Below are 16016 nucleotides of genomic sequence, written 5' to 3'. Positions count from 1 at the left end.
TGCTCTCTCATAACCATGCTTGACTTTCTAGTATTCTCTTATTCATGTCCTATAAAAAGAATCTAGTGCAATAGAATATCTAGTCGAATCTTCTTGACCATTCTTATGCTCCTTACAAGCCTTGGATAGGACCCTTGTGTTGTCTTAGTTGATGCCTATGACCTCTACCTTCTTATTTATATAGTTCCTCCAAGACCCTCCATACATAAAAGTAGGAGTATTATTCCTAGTAGGATTTTATGCTCAAAGTCCTAACAGAATTAGAACTCTAGATAGTAGACCTCTCTTATCCTAATTTCAAGTAGGATTTGAGTCACCATGTGTTTATATCTCAACATGTTTTGCAAGGAATATATATTATTTGGAGCACAAATGGAGGGGCGACAAAACAACCCTTAAGCCCAAGAATCATGGATAGACAATAAGGGCTTATCTCGACATTTTGACATGATTTCAAGCGAGGACCAAAAGGTCCGGCTTTGGGATGGTGAAATGCTTGATCAAATCAAGTATTTGACTCCACCATATCGAGCACACAGGGTAGTGGCGTCTCAAGGACACATGGAGAAGCAAGAGTGGTGAGCAGGAGTCAAAGAAATACCTACTACCCTCTCCATCTAGAAAAAGAACAATTCTACAATAACACCACCATGTCAACTCATTTTAACTTTGACCAAGTCCATGTATCAATATTTATGATATTAAATAATATCCATATTAAAAAATAATATATTTTTGATAAATATAATAAAAATTTAGTTATTTTATTTTTGATTGGAATTTAGATAACTTATTTAAGGATAGAATTAGAATTGCATTTTTTTACGGTGGCATTTTATGTTTTCCTTTTCTCCCGTTAATACAAGAAGGCCGTAACTGTTGGGTCCAAACGCTGGGCTGTAACTTTAGGCCTTAGGATAGCCTGTCCGGCCCATATGACCACGTTTCCTCTTCTTCGTTCTCTCCTCCCCCAGATCCCAATCGTGCGTGTTGTTCCACTCCTCAGCTCCGACCTCCACGGGCCCACGGGGCCCGACGCCCAGCGGCTTTGCCCCAGTGCGCCATGGCCTTCTCTTCGTCACTGGCGCCCTTCTTCGCACCTTCTGGAACCTTCGGAGCCCGTCCCGAAAAGAGGCTCCGGGCCGATGCACCCGGGAGGTTCGTAGCGTCCTCCTCGCCCCCTCCCGACGTCGTGGTGACGCGGGAGCAGGGAAAGAACGCCAGGCTCATCGCCGCGCTGGTGAGTCCCCCAATGGGTACTTCGTTCATTGCGCTTTCTTATTGAAATCAGTTGTTAGAGGCCCGGGGGCGGAGGGGTGACAGGACGAACGGCTTGGGCGGTGTTGGTGCTGTGGTGTCCTTACTACTGACCAATTTTGGTCAGTTTGGCGGATGACCTTCGTCCTACGGTGAATGTCTGTACAAGGGACCAAATTGGTGGTTATCTATACTATTTCCCAAATGAGAGGCCATGCCATTGGCGCTAGGCTGGGGTACCGATGTACCATACTGAATTACTGATTTCCTGCACGAAGGGTTAGCATGGGGCGCTTGATATTTAGAACTCCGACAAAATTTTTCAGGGTGCTAATGTGGCTCGCTGCTTCTATGACCTTTTGGAACTGTTATCAGAATTCAGGAGTTTATATTAAGTTAGCACTTCCAAATTCCTGCTCCTGCGATTGAAATGCAGCTTTCTTTCTTGGAAACTATGTCTAGATACATAGTTGAAACGATGTATCTAGAAAAGACAAATCGTCTTAGATTTTGGAATAGAGGGAGTATTTTTTTTTTCCGGTTCCATGTGATTCCTTCTTCTTTTCATCTGTTTTGTGCAAAGCCTTATGGCCATACTGCATTGCTGATTCTGATTAATGTTGGCTTCGAAATATTCTCAAGGTGACTTTTTTTTTGATAAGTCGACGGGGGGAGAGGGTCCCCCACCTGGATTTTATTCACTGTGGCTCTTGAAGCCTGATAAGTAAACACAATTTTGTTTGCTACAAGATTAGATTACATCACATTGCCGTAGCTAAAATTGAGCACCAAACGTCTGCTACTTCCCTATCCTTCGTCGGTAGCCTAGCTTTCCAGAGGGCAGCCTCAGATTTACATGCCGACAAGGTTGCCATCAGGCTGGTTTGATCACCCCCTGAAGACTGTGTTGTTTCTCCGCTTCCAGATGTGCCAACAGCATAGTATCAAGAACATCCCAAAGTGCTTGTGTGGCAAATGCGTGGGCCTCACAATCTCCTGCAGTTTTTGAATTGACCAATCCTGCTGTGTGCGTATTTGGATCGCCTCCCAGAACTGGCGCACAGCAGAGCAACCAAAAATGATGTGTTCTGGTGTCTCCTCAACTTGCTGACAGATATCACAAATATTGTTGTCGACGATTCTTTTCTTGATCAAATTTGTCTTGCACTGAATTCTACCCTTTGATAACAGCCATGTGAAGAATTTAACTCTTGGAGGTGCCTTGTTTTTCCAAACAAAATTCGCCCATGGATCCTCACTTGAGCTCGCTGACTTTAGTGTGACATAAATCATGGAGGTATCCAGGTCCCCATTTCCCTTGCATAGCATGCTTTGCCGCCGATCCTTGTGATTGCTTGCCTGCTGCTGTTGTAACAGCTCAAGGACCTGTGACAGCTGCTGCAGGTCTTTGCTCTTCAATTGATGATAACAAAACCTTGTAGTTTAATAAAAACATTTCGGAGTGACTTGAGCATGAATCTACTGGGTTTTCTTATAACAGTCAAGTTTTTGTGGGCTAGCCAAGTAAGATAATAATCTAATATTTTTTCAGAATACTTTGGTTGTTTCATACCTTGCATTTACATCGATTTTCTAATTGGATTCTGTAGGAAAAGCATAATATACACTCTCTGGAACTTCCTCTTATTAAGCATGTTGAAGGCCCTGATACAGAGAGGCTTTCAGATGTCTTGCGTAGTAAGTGTTACAGTATTTTCCTTTTTTCTGATCTGAACACTGCTTATCTGCTGAATTTCATTTACAGAGTTTAATTCTTTGGATATGCAGCATTCAACATTTTGTTCTTTCACTTTTGCTTTTTGTTCCATTTTCTCCTGCAGATATTGTATTGTCCATTTCATATATACTCCTCTTCACACTTGCTATATAGAACTGCAACGAGCCAACGGCTATTTGTGATATTGTCAATGCTATTCTGTACTTACAGATGACAAGTTCGACTGGATTACTATAACCTCTCCTGAGGCAGCTGCAGTGTTCCTTCAGGGATGGAAGTAAGCAATAAGCATCAAGTATATTGCAGTTATGTGCACAATGTTTTTATACCAGTAGTAATTATGCCTCAATTTACACTTCATTCCTTATAACTTGTCATTCCATAGATTTGTGTTTTATTGGCTAACAAAATGCATGGTCTATGTTGGTTCTAGAGTTTCTACAGGCATATAATCTTTGATTTTATATCATTGGTGCATAGCATCACCAGCTGAAACATAATCTAAGGGTGCCATTTTTCACTCAAGTTACACAATGATTCAATGCCAGAGCTGCTGGAAGTCCTAAGGTGCGAATAGCTGTTGTTGGAGCAGGAACTGCAAGGGTTTTTCATGAAGTATCAGAATCTGATGATCAATCTTTTGAGGTTGCATTTTCACCTTCCAAAGGTATCTTATCTTGTAGTTTCTATGATGTCCTTGGTGCATGTGTTTTTTCAAGATTTTTATACTCTTCCATCCATCTTCAATTATTTATCAGTGTTAATCAATTTGTTCCATTTCTTTGTTCATCAGCTTTAGGTAAAGTCTTGGCTTCAGAGCTTCCAAGGAGCAATGAGAATTCATGTAAAGTATTGTATCCTGCATCTGCAAAGGCTGGCCATGAAATTCGTGAGTCATTTTGGTGTTACAATAAGCATTTGTCTCATTACTGTTCTTTTTCTGCTTTCACTAAGACAACATGTTTCTCGTATTCAGTTTTTCCAAAATGGTGTATTTAGTTGAGGATGTTGCAAATTAATCTGATTTCTGATCCAGGGTCAATTTTCAGTTTTCTAGTTGAACTATTATGGTTATGAACTCTTAACTTGTTTTCTTTCCTTTTTATTTGATGACTGTTGGGATCATGATACTTAACTATTTGTGATGCAGAGGATGGGCTATCAGAACGAGGATTTGACGTGACACGACTGAATACATATACAACTGTAGGTTTTGCTTCACTTGTGCAGGATATTTTTTTTGTTCTACTTTACTACCACATACACACACAAACTCGTCATCGGCATCTTGTTGTGCTGCTTCCGGTAGTCCGTAGTACCTGTTTTGTAGCACAAATATTCATATTACAAGCTTTTGCAATATTTATTTCATTTCTGTGTTAGCCATTGGTCTTCATGTGAACCAACTTTTTCAACAGTGTAGGTTAAACTTCCTGTAGTGAGCTCTAGAACTCATTAGTTTTCAGCAGTTTAGTTAGTCCTGTTGGTTAAAATTGTTTGAGCTCTTGAACTCAATGCCATTCTTGGTCATCTATTCATTTTCTAGATGCTTAACCTCATGAATCATGATGTACTTCGAGCGTGGCATTTGATATTGATATATTCACAGCTTGCCTTCTTTCCCTTGGTAGTGGCATTTAGTTTGTAAGTTGATTGTGGCATACTTGACCAGAGTAGAGTTTTTGCATTGAGAATCAGAAATTATTGACCATCGGTTTCATATTATTTTCAGTTTCTGTACATATTAGTCTTGTGCTAACATAGTAACAGTAACATATGAAAGTGTTGTGTGTGCATGCAGGTTCCTGTAGAAGATGTGGAACCACTAACATTAAATCTTGCTATATCAGCTCCAGTTGTTGCGGTAGCTTCTCCTTCTGCACTGAGGTAATTATACACTGACATTTGGATAATTTCTTTTACAAATTATGCTCATGAACTGTGCAAGGTAAAGCTGTTGTGCAATAGATCTGGAGATATTAGCATGTAAGCATCAAATACTTTTGGTGGAGCAAAGTTTAATAGTATAAAATAGTTGCAACTGACATTCCTTAATTAGATCATCAGTCTCCTTCGATCGTTTTCCATTTTACCACTTTAGTTTTTATGTGTGGTTCCATTGTTTAGGTTTTCTTTTTTAATCGCAGGGCATGGTTAAATCTTATTTCAAAAGTTGATAGCTGGAACAACTCCATCGCTTGCATCGGTGAGACCACTGCATCAGCAGCCAAGAAATTGGGCCTGAAGAGCATATATTACCCAACAACCCCTGGACTTGAGGGGTATGCATACATCACGATGTCCTTTGAGTAACATTATCCGATTGCCATGTCCACGTCACGGATATTGAACATTGCGCACTGGTGTGCACACCATATCGTACATCCCTTGACTACTACCTAATCTGCACGCATCTTGTCATTGCACTTCACAGGTGGGTTGACAGCATTCTTGAGGCGCTCAGAGTCCACAGGACATCAAAAGAGGTTCTGCTCTTTCCCTTTCAGTGAGTGAGTACACTTTCCTGTTTTTCCTTGGTTTCTGTCGTCATAGCCTTCCCTATTTCTGCTGTAGGCCCCAAAATGTTGAAAACTGGCAGCCCATTGTACCGGATGGCGGAGCTGGTTCTTGACGTTGGTAATTCTTTGCTTCTTTGACTACAATCACCCCCTGTTGTTGTATTGTCAGTGAAACCGTGGCGTCAGCTGATGTAGATGAAATTACTTGTATTGTGAGGTGTTCAGAGTAGCATTCAGTAAGTGCTGAATCGCGGCTCCATGATGTGGTGGGACACCAAGTTTTGTTGACCTGTACATGTACAGTAATTTTTTTATCAGATTCATATCAGTAATTTTTTTTATCAGATTCAGATCAGTCTGAGAAGAAAATCAGATAAGGCCTTGTTTAGTTCGCAATTTTTTTTGTTTTGGCTACTGTGCAAACTGTGCAATTAGTTAAATTTATGTATATATATATATATATATATTTAATACTATATGTATATGTCTAAATTCGATGAGATGGGACGAAAAGAAAAAAATTGAGACTAAAGAGGCACTAATCATGTGCATGCTGAGGAAAATCAGTCTGTAGGGAGGCGGTGCATGGCTTTTCCTGTTGTCAAAAAAAAAAACTGCATGGCTTTTCGGTCGGCCCAAGTTGTAATTGTTTCCCGGGCCGAAAGGCCCATCTCTGTACCTGTAACTCACTTCCTGAGGTTGCAGTTGCACCATCCTACTCGCGCGACAATTGCATCAGTCTATCCATTTTTCATGTAGGTTCGCAGTGCCGTCTCTGTTTCGCTAATTGCGTATTGTCGTCACGCTAAGTGCAGCCTGGTTCGTTGTGCAATACTTGTGGATGTTGACGCCGCCGATCGGAATCTTGTGCGGTTTGATTGAGTAACGCTAGGAGATTCAGAATATCGGTGAGGCTCTATGGAATCTCCGCCCTGCGCCCTCCACCAAAGATTCCCTGTCGTCTTTGAATTTTAACACATGATGAATGACCAATCATAGTTTGCAAAGAAAACTCGCCGGCATGAAAATTGTTAGCCCGCACGTTAGTGACGACAGCTCGCGAGTCGCGACGATAAGAATAGCGATATTTGACCGCACTTATCACGTTACAGAATTTTTCTCTCTTTTTTTACCCTTGCTGATCCGGCACATACGGGTGTCAGCGTCACGAGTCATCGCCCCCCAAGTATACAGTACCTTTTTTTTTGCTAATAATATATAAAGTCTACGTAGTACATATTTTAATTTACTGCAGCCGGTAGTAGTTAGCAATGCCATTGGTTGGAGAAAGTTGCGAGTCCAACAACGGGGCCAATCGCCATCAACGTGTCCCTGTTGAAGGTTGCAGGTCCAAGCAAACTTACTATGCTTGGCTAATTAATTAATTAACTACTATTCTGATCAGTAATCACGGCTAGTCAAAAGCTACGCTGCCTGACGACGGCGGAACGCTTTGCGTACTGCACGGGCGGCCGGGCAAGGTCACCGTCGCCGACGTGAACGAGAGCGGCCGGCGCCGAGGCCGAGCCGAGAGCACCCCCGAAGGGGCAGGCCCCTACCCACCCACCCACTTCGGCCGTGTTTCATGACACTGTAGCACTTTTGTTTGTTTATGGTAATTATTGTCCAATTATAAATTAACAAAGCTTAAAAGATTCGTCTAGTATATTTCGATCAAACTGTGTAATTAGTTTTTATTTTCGTCTATATTTAATATTTCATGCATGCATCTAAAGATTCGATGTGATGGAAAATTTTGAAAAAAATTAGGTTTTATGTGGAAGTATAAACAAGGCCGAGGGCAAGAAAACCCGCAGGACACGGACTGCGAATATGCGCCTTCGAAATCTATGGCGAATTTTGCCAGCTCGTCGTCCTTTGTCCTTTCGGCGGCGATGGGCATTCGGATTATTCCCGCCGACTTTTTGCAACTTGTTAGCGGGCGCAAAGGTGTGGACTACTAGAGTTGGTGTTGTTAACTGCGAATATTAATTAAGCTACTGGTACCACGAGGAATGCTTAAATAATTAAGAATGGTAGATTATACTAAATTACTGTACCACGAGGGATGCACACCCTGACCAATGCAAAAAATATATATATAAGAGAAATACTAGTAGTGTTTTTTTTACAAGATATAATCAAGCTGGCCGGATCGAGAAGTGTCAAGAGCGAGGCGACGAGATTCTCTAGACTAGTGATGATCACTCTTCTTCCGATCCTGTTGTTGGTGGTTCACACGTCGCGTATAGTATGGTGGAGACTGCCAGGCCAGCCGCTGCTACCTGACGCCGGTTGGAAATTGCATTGGCCACATCTCAACGAGTCAAGGTTGGAGACTTGGAGTTGGAGTTGGAGTTGGAGTTGGAGTTGGAGTTGGGGACATCGATCAGCTGCCTGCCTGCCTGCCGTTTCTTCGCGTAGTCCGAAGATATATATATATATATATATATATATATATATATATATATATATATATATATATATATATATATATATATGAGTTTCTTTCTAGTCTAGCTCGACGACCTACCTGCGGTTAGTTGTTGATTGTTGGTGTTGTTGGCAGTTTCGGCACTGGGCAACGAGGAGGCTTCGGAGCGTGAGAACAGTAGCTAGCTAGCTAGCTCACAAAATGAGCTGTTTGGCGGAACAAGGCATGCAGCGATGGAATTGAAGCCGATCGACGAGTCCGGTCCGGCAAACCCAAGCAGGAGCTGTTGTGCTGTGTCCTCTGTCCAGTACGTACAGCACAGCACAGGCTACTACACTACCGAGCTGAGTACTCCTAGTACTACCTTGTAGGTGCCGTGTCGCCGTGCCCGGACGCGGGAGATGGACGGACAAGCACGCGGGAGATGGACGGACAAGCGATCCTTAGAGAGAGTTCAACCAAAAACCTAAAACTTTTCAAAATTTCCTATCATATCAAATCTTACGACACATGCATGCAGCACTAAACATAAACGAAAACAAAAATTAATTACACAATTTATTTATAAATCGCGAGATGAATCTTTTGAGCCTAATTAGTTTATGATTGGATAATGTTTGTCAAATAAAAACGAAAATACTACGGTACTCAAAACTAAAAAAGTTTCCAAACTAAACAAGGTCTAAACAAGATACCAAAGCTACATTATTTTAATGATTGCATGGCTTTCGTATATATGTATACGTGTTGTACCGTCATCTTCCAATGCAATGTGCACGGTGAGGAACTGAGGGTCTAGGAGGAGTGCACGTCCAATACACTGGTACAGTATCCATTTCGTATGCATATGGAGGCTGAGCTCAAACACTCCTGGGAGAGGGACCACGAGGCGCAAGCAGCACGATGAGGAAATTAAGCCTTCATTTGGCACAACACAGCTTCATAGTGAAGTCATTCTTTTTTTTAAAAAAACTTCATGAGCAGCTAACTCTCCATTGTCAAAACAACTTCCCAGAGTAGAGACATTGTGAGCCCCCAATGCGCCCCAATGGCTCTGAGCCACGATGGTCACGCCACGACTAAGCTTGCATGTTGTATCCCTAAGAACCCTTGTCTCAAGGATCCATGCCCTCCCTTCTCTACTAGCACCCTGCCCCCAACGGCTGTATCTCTCCGACAGGTTGCCCTCAGCGGTTATGCCCCGGCGGCCATGCATGTCCTTGGCAGGCGTGCCCCCATGTAACCCCACACGTGTCACTAGCTAGGGTCCATGTATGTGGAAGATGAAATTGTAAAGATCTATTATTTTCAACTTCGCTCCACTTCAACATGTTTTAGAAGCTTCAACCATGAACATGTTTCCAAAAAGGATGTTTAAAAAGAAACTCGTAATAGTTCATGGAGTTGTTCCCTAATTTAATTGGCTTGGGATCGGAAATGCCATGCGTGCTAGCTCCTGGTTTATCTTATTGCTATATACTCTCGAGCTATACACAACTTGTGTTTGTGTACGTTCGTAGGAAGTGCGCGTAGCTACTAGCTTATTAGGTCGACACTTCTTGCTACGTTTTATGTATATGGCGCGGTTAGTTGTTTGCAAAAATGCATTGACTAATGACTACTACAAGTACTCTAATGCTATCTAGTGCGTGCTACGATTTAGTGGTATATGTAACAACTCCATCTTTTCGGTCTTATTAAGAGCATGTAACCCAAACTGATCCAAAGAGATAAAGATAGATTATTACAGTAGTAGTTGATGTAACAGAGAGCTACCTTGGCTCTTACTGCCGACTGCGTTGGCAGTATCCTTCGCCTTGCAATTTGCAAACCATGCATCTGTCTAGGCCGCGACGACTTGTCGCCTGTTGGTGTTGGCACCAGTACGTGTACGTGTACGTGTACGTGTACTGCCTCTTGTTGGTTCTATCTATTAATTAACTAACTAATCCTGTGCATTTGTCTGTTGTGGTCACTGGGATTGCGTACAAATATCGCAAAGCCTCCCCATTGGATCTCTGTAGCTATGTACTGTACTCTATTAGTAGTACTGAGTATGTTTGTTCAGCTTGCGCTGGCAACGAGCCAACAAGTACTCTCTTGCATGCTACAGTATGTTGTAGTATGCCTGTACGAGTTTTTGGAGCAGCGTGGCAGTGGCGCCGGCCTCATGGTCCATGCTGCTGGTTGGTGACTGGTAACGCCTGACCTCGCTAGTCAAAAAGGTCGTTCGGCCGAAGAAACACATGATCCTCCATCTCTCTGATGCTTTGCTTCTTTAATTTTGGTGATGACAGCAAATTTGATCTCCAGCTCTAACTAAAGTCCTAACACACGTTACTACTACCGCTCAAAACTTTCTTGTCACATGTCGTCATTGTAATAAGTCTCATAATTTCACCAATCCAATATTCATTCAATTCACTTGACTGATCTGAATATCTGATGGACGAGGGAGAGTTCATCAATGAGCCACTAGTGTTTGCTTTTGCCGTTGCCTACAGTGTGCCTTTGGTCTTGGAACCCAATGGCAAAATGGTGATTAGACCCCGTCTCTAGGCCCTGTTTACAGGAGACCCCAGACCGAAAACGACACGGCACCACCGCAGGACACGTCCGTGCGGCCCGCCGTCAGATTCCGCGGGCCCGACCTCATGGCCCCACGACAGGCACTATCCTCACCCGGATCTTTCGCCCACCTGCTCGCCCGCGGGCCCACGGAGGGAGCCACAGGCACAGCCACGGAGGCGGGTAGCAACGGACCGGGTGCGGAATCCGCCTGGACGGCGACGGCGCCGCCGCGGGAGATTCCTGCCGTTAGATCGACCGTTAGGTGGACGGACGCGTGTCGACCCCTCAGGGGACTGGGACTGGGACTGGGACTGAGACCTGCCGCTACAAAACGTGCGAGTGCAGTTGCTTTCTCCCCCGCTTTTGCCTGGGATTTCTTTTTTTTTTTTCCCCATTCCGGAGAGTTCCTGTTTTCGGCGCATGAATCGGCACGATTGCTACTTGGGACTCGAGGTAGCATCATGCAAATTATGGGAGACTGGAATTCCATTCTCTCCTTCCGAAGCTAAGGTAATCATGAGCATTGAGCAACGTGGGAGAGAGAGAGAGGAAATTAGGCCTAGTGGATGGTGTGCGATACCTACTACTAATAAAAGAATAGTACACTAATATCAACCAATTCTAAAATAAATATTTATAGCAAGTCTTTGATAAGGACTCGGGTGGACATGTCCATCTCAAAGAATCTAATTAGTTGGTATACACTCTTCGCAAAAGACTAATCATTAGCTAATCTACACAGTTCATAATGCCATGGGTTATTTGATGGTCTGTGATTTTGTTCTTTCATAAATTACTCCTACGATTAACACGCGGGATGACTGGGATCCACTCCATTCGTGAATAAATAGATTCTTAGTAAGTTTAGCACAGATGAATCGAACATAGAAAAAGACCATATTATCCTTCATTAATCAGAGTAGTTGCACCTTGGTCGAGGGCTATTCAAGTTGCACACTAATTATATACTACTCACTTGGTTCCAAAGTATAAGTTATTTTGATTTTTTAAATTAATTTTTCTATACATCCAGATACAATGATAGTATCTAGATACAAAGTAGATTTAAGAACAAAAAAGTTAAACCAACCTACTAGAAGGGAGTAACATTTACTACACACATCCAACTAATCCTCTGAGGCTCTTGGTTCGGGGGATTTGGAGGCCGCATTGATGAAAAAGAGAGAGATATAGGAGCACTGCCATAAATGCAAAGAGACTTAGATCACTCTAAAATTGCGTGGGCGAATTTTTTTTTTAATACAGTAGCCAAAAACTTTTCAAGTTTTTGGATACTGTAGCACTTTTATTTGTATTTGATAATTATTGTCTAATTATGGACAAACTAGGTAATTAGTTACAGGTAATCTGTGTAATTAGTTATTTTTTATCTATATTTAACGCCCTATGTATGTGCTGCAAGATTCGATGTGACGAAAAATCTCGAAAAGTTTTTGAATTTTGGCTATAACTAAACAAGACCTAAGGAAAATAAATGGACCAATGTTCATCTAAGAAACTTTTGTTCAGGCTCATAGAAATTGGTTACTTGTTTATCAGGGCTTCTCCAGCAGTTTCAGAAGCTATTTGGAGCTGTTTTCTTTTAAATGGAGTAAAATAAAATAGCTCCACCGATAAAACCTCTAAAAACATGCTCTCACAAAGATTTAGGGTGGAAAGAAGCAAAAAAAATAGTAGTTTCTTCCGACTACACTTTTTCTTACATGACATCGTGTGAGCATATTTTAAGAAACTCTATATGTGGAGCTGTTTTGCCAAATAATTTACCAAAACGGTTCAACAAGGTGAAGCCTTAAAAAACAACGTTATTGGTGAAGTAGAGCCATGTCAAATGGGACCTAAAAATCTATTTATATATGGAGCTAACCGGTTTCAACTGGGATAAAATTTGTTTTCAACCGGCATCCTTGCACAGGAGGGCCACCTGTGATGTGCGCGGAGCACGAGCTGACTTTTGTTTATGATAAACAAGATGATCGATGACGTTGCTTGGCTGCACGATGCGCGTAGATTTTTTGAAGATGGAAATCTTCTAGTGAAATATTGGCACCTCAAGACATATGCATGATCCAGACAACTTTTGCCAATAACGCAAGTTCGGCCCCAGGCTTCCTCAGGAAGTTGACGTGAGAGATTAACAAAACAGCCAACACAGATTTAAGGATTCTTCAGTTCCTTCTCCCAACCAATAATGCCAGATTCGGGAAACTTTTTTTTTTAAAAAAAAAAAGCGGAACCTTTTCAAATGGGGTTATTCTAACATAAAAGACTAGTTCAACCAATGTGTTTAAGAGGCGCTGTCAGTAAGCAAGCTGAGATTAGTGGCGGGCACGATGCAGGCCAACCACGACCAGCAGCTGTGCCATGTCGTACAATTTCCTCCTTTTTCTACACTTGCCTTTTGAGGGATCAATCAGCTCCTACCGAAAAAGGCGTTCTGGTCCCACGACGGAGAAATGGAGGAGGCCTGGTGAAAACTGATTTCAACATATGGACAGCTCTTAGAGACCATGAGATCCTCGGATTTTCACCTAACCAGCAAACTAGGAATCACTACAGCATGAGTTTCAAAAAAAAAAAAATAGAGCATGGCTAATAATTCACTAGGTTGAAACCGCTTAGTTGGTTGGGTTCCTTATGATAAAACATGTCCACCAGAATTTAATTCGTCAATAACGCTATTCATTCAATAGTAGACCGACATTTGTCAGTCCAACTCAATCCTTCAAAAGTGCTCATAGTCATAGGAGCAGAGTATGTGTGAGTGCGTTCATAGATATGAGCATGTGTTGCTTCTGTAATTAGTCACTTGATATCTTATTCTAGTGCCATGTAGGATATAGACAATTTGAAGCTCACTCATACAATAGTTGTCCTCTTGATAATAGTTAGATATTCATATCTATATTATTAATACATGGCTGACACTATTCTCTCATAAAGTTTCTTTGTTGGAGAGTTGATCTTCTCTCTTCTCTTCCTCTCTCCATCTTACCACTAAGCTAACATAGCAACTCATATAATCTATTTATCTTTTCAATCCTTTGTCTCTTTTAGAGAGATAAATCCCCACTCCCTCCACACGTCAGCATTTGTTGGAGGAGGAAGGGAGAAGGATCAGCGGTGGTGGAGGTAGGTCGAGGCCGCCACCCAAGGCCCATGCAGTTCACATTAGTATGCATGCTACAGCGAGCCTAACTAAATTGCATGTTGCCAGTTATTCGGCAATTATCCTTTTCCACCACCAATCAACCATGATCGCCAAGATGTCTTGGTGAGGAAAACACTCACCGTGGTACCCACTGTCACAATGCACGGTCATCACCATTTTTTACTCAAGGTGAATCCAAATAAAAGGACCGTGAATACTCGACCAAAGGCGAGAGAACATATTTAATTCTCGAGAAAAACAAACTCTACAAATTTAGGGTACATTGTGATCTAGTGCACAGATAATGATTGTTAACCCATTGTCTTATGACCTATAGCAAGATACCCAAACAAAGCGAAAAGATTTTTCCCTATAGAACACTATTGATGCAAAACATTTTATATTTATGATAGTAAAGGAGAACATACATCCCGAGTTCTCTAGATGTGCACAGAAGGCATGTGAGTGTGAGATGTTGAGTAGATAAATATAGGGTTACTAGTCATACCAAATATAGGGTTACTAGTCATACCAACACTAGTTATAGTTGTTCTTCCTTACCTTCTTTGTCCGCATCCCTAGCCACCTCACCACCACACCATCTCAACTCGTGTGAGTGTGTTGTGGAAAAAGTGACAACATGTGTCAAAATTTAGGTATTTGGTGTGTGTGTGTGTGAGGCGTAAATGTAGTTGTGCCCAATAAAAAGGAGGAAAAAAACAGATTCTATGTGTGTATACAACATGTGTTTGAGACAGTTATCGAACGATAGACCGTTACTAGCTGTACCACCCCTAACTATATATCTTGTCTTCCCTTTTTAGCTTCCTTCTTTCTCTGCATCTCATCCGCTCCACCACCACCTGACCCTCCCCTAATTTCTATGTGTGCATGGCATCGTATAATGTGACAACATGTGTCAAACAAGAATTTGGGTGTAGGAGAAGCATGTGGTTTATCATGTGTGTGCAAGGCGTGACTACGATTGTATCTAGTAAACGCATAAAAACCCTCCATCTAGGTGTGAGCATAGGGTTTATGTGCACATGCATAAGGAATATGTTTGGTTGCACATAGTTTCCTGGTTCTCGCTATCGCAACCACTCTCCACATGTGTGCCATATACACCCAGAGAGCTAGACTCACTAAAAACGAAACTCGTATAATGTTAGGTTGTGTTTAGTTTATTTTCTCAGATTTAATTTAATAAACTTGTGACTATAATTTTTTTTGTTCTAGTTTATTTTTTTTTGCATAAACTAGGTTACTTTTATTTTTTTTCGTTATTTATCTTTAGAGCTCTTGTTATTATATTTTTAAAAATGATGATTTCATTTTAGTTTTCTAGATGGGAGGATTCCATGTCCCTATTTGGTTGAGTAGATGTATGTGTCTTTGTTTTGTGTTTGGTTGGAGGGACAAAGAAGAGGGATTCAAATGAGTTTCTTTACGTGGTTATCTTTCATCAAATATGGAGCCCATTTTCCTACCACTTATCAAATATGGGTCCCATCGTTTAGCCTCTAGCTCGCCTCTTCTTCCTCCTCCGAACGCAGACCCTCGCTGCCTTACTTCAGCAACTCCGCCCACCTAGCTCAAGTGTAGTCCTAGTGATCTTCATGCTAGCAAGGCAGTCTAGGTTCCTATCTCTTGGATCAGTAATAACTTGATCCTAACAATCCGAATAAATATTTGGTTTATGCAAATATACCCTCTCGGAAATCATCAGATACAAATAAGGAAAGGGAAACATAAAAGTGTGGCTACCTCATTGACATGTTTTTGGTTGGGCAACCAATGCTAGTACTCCTATATACAATACATGACATGATGTGATTCGAGAAAGTCTTTCAGTACACATATGCTCTCGTACAATATGTGATATATCTTTGAAGCTAGCAAATATCTCCTAACTACAATAATAATAAGGCATATAAAATATAGATTTATTGGTGTATCTTTTATGAGCAGAGCAATCCAATACTACGGCACGTATTATACCAACAACTAGAAAGCATGTTGAAGGTCGTCACATTCACTAACCAAGTTTGTCTCTAGCCGCTCTTTAAAGTGGGTCTGCAGTCTTAACGACCCACCCTTAACCTCCACCCTCTCCACCTTGACACCTAGCATCATTTTTAGTACATATATACCATTTTTATCTAGTAATAAGTGGTTCCTACAAGTTTTAATTATTCCTAAGGCCAGTCTCAATGGCCCGTTTCAATGCACTGTTTCCAAAACAAATCTGCTGACAGAGCATCAATGAAACGAACAATGAAACAACCTCCACAATGCATGAGTTTCACCTTGATGTTTCCTAGG

At 41.6% G+C, this 16016-nt stretch overlaps 1 protein-coding gene across 1 annotated transcript; it reads left to right on the top strand.

The window, feature by feature from the left end:
* LOC8057650 (uroporphyrinogen-III synthase, chloroplastic) lies at window positions 957-5886 on the top strand. The gene is made up of 10 exons (XM_002468328.2): window positions 957-1240; window positions 2868-2955; window positions 3206-3272; window positions 3544-3662; window positions 3789-3884; window positions 4146-4201; window positions 4797-4882; window positions 5143-5277; window positions 5430-5481; window positions 5570-5886. The coding sequence occupies exons 1-10, from the start codon at window positions 1064-1066 to the stop codon at window positions 5582-5584; spliced, it is 891 nt and encodes a 296-aa protein (XP_002468373.1). The 5' UTR covers window positions 957-1063; the 3' UTR covers window positions 5585-5886.

This window comes from Sorghum bicolor, chromosome 1 (assembly GCF_000003195.3).
Source record: "Sorghum bicolor cultivar BTx623 chromosome 1, Sorghum_bicolor_NCBIv3, whole genome shotgun sequence".
NCBI classification, from domain to species: domain Eukaryota; kingdom Viridiplantae; phylum Streptophyta; class Magnoliopsida; order Poales; family Poaceae; genus Sorghum; species Sorghum bicolor.
Note: the sequence above shows the minus strand (reverse complement) of the source record. Positions and strands in the feature narration are given on the sequence as shown.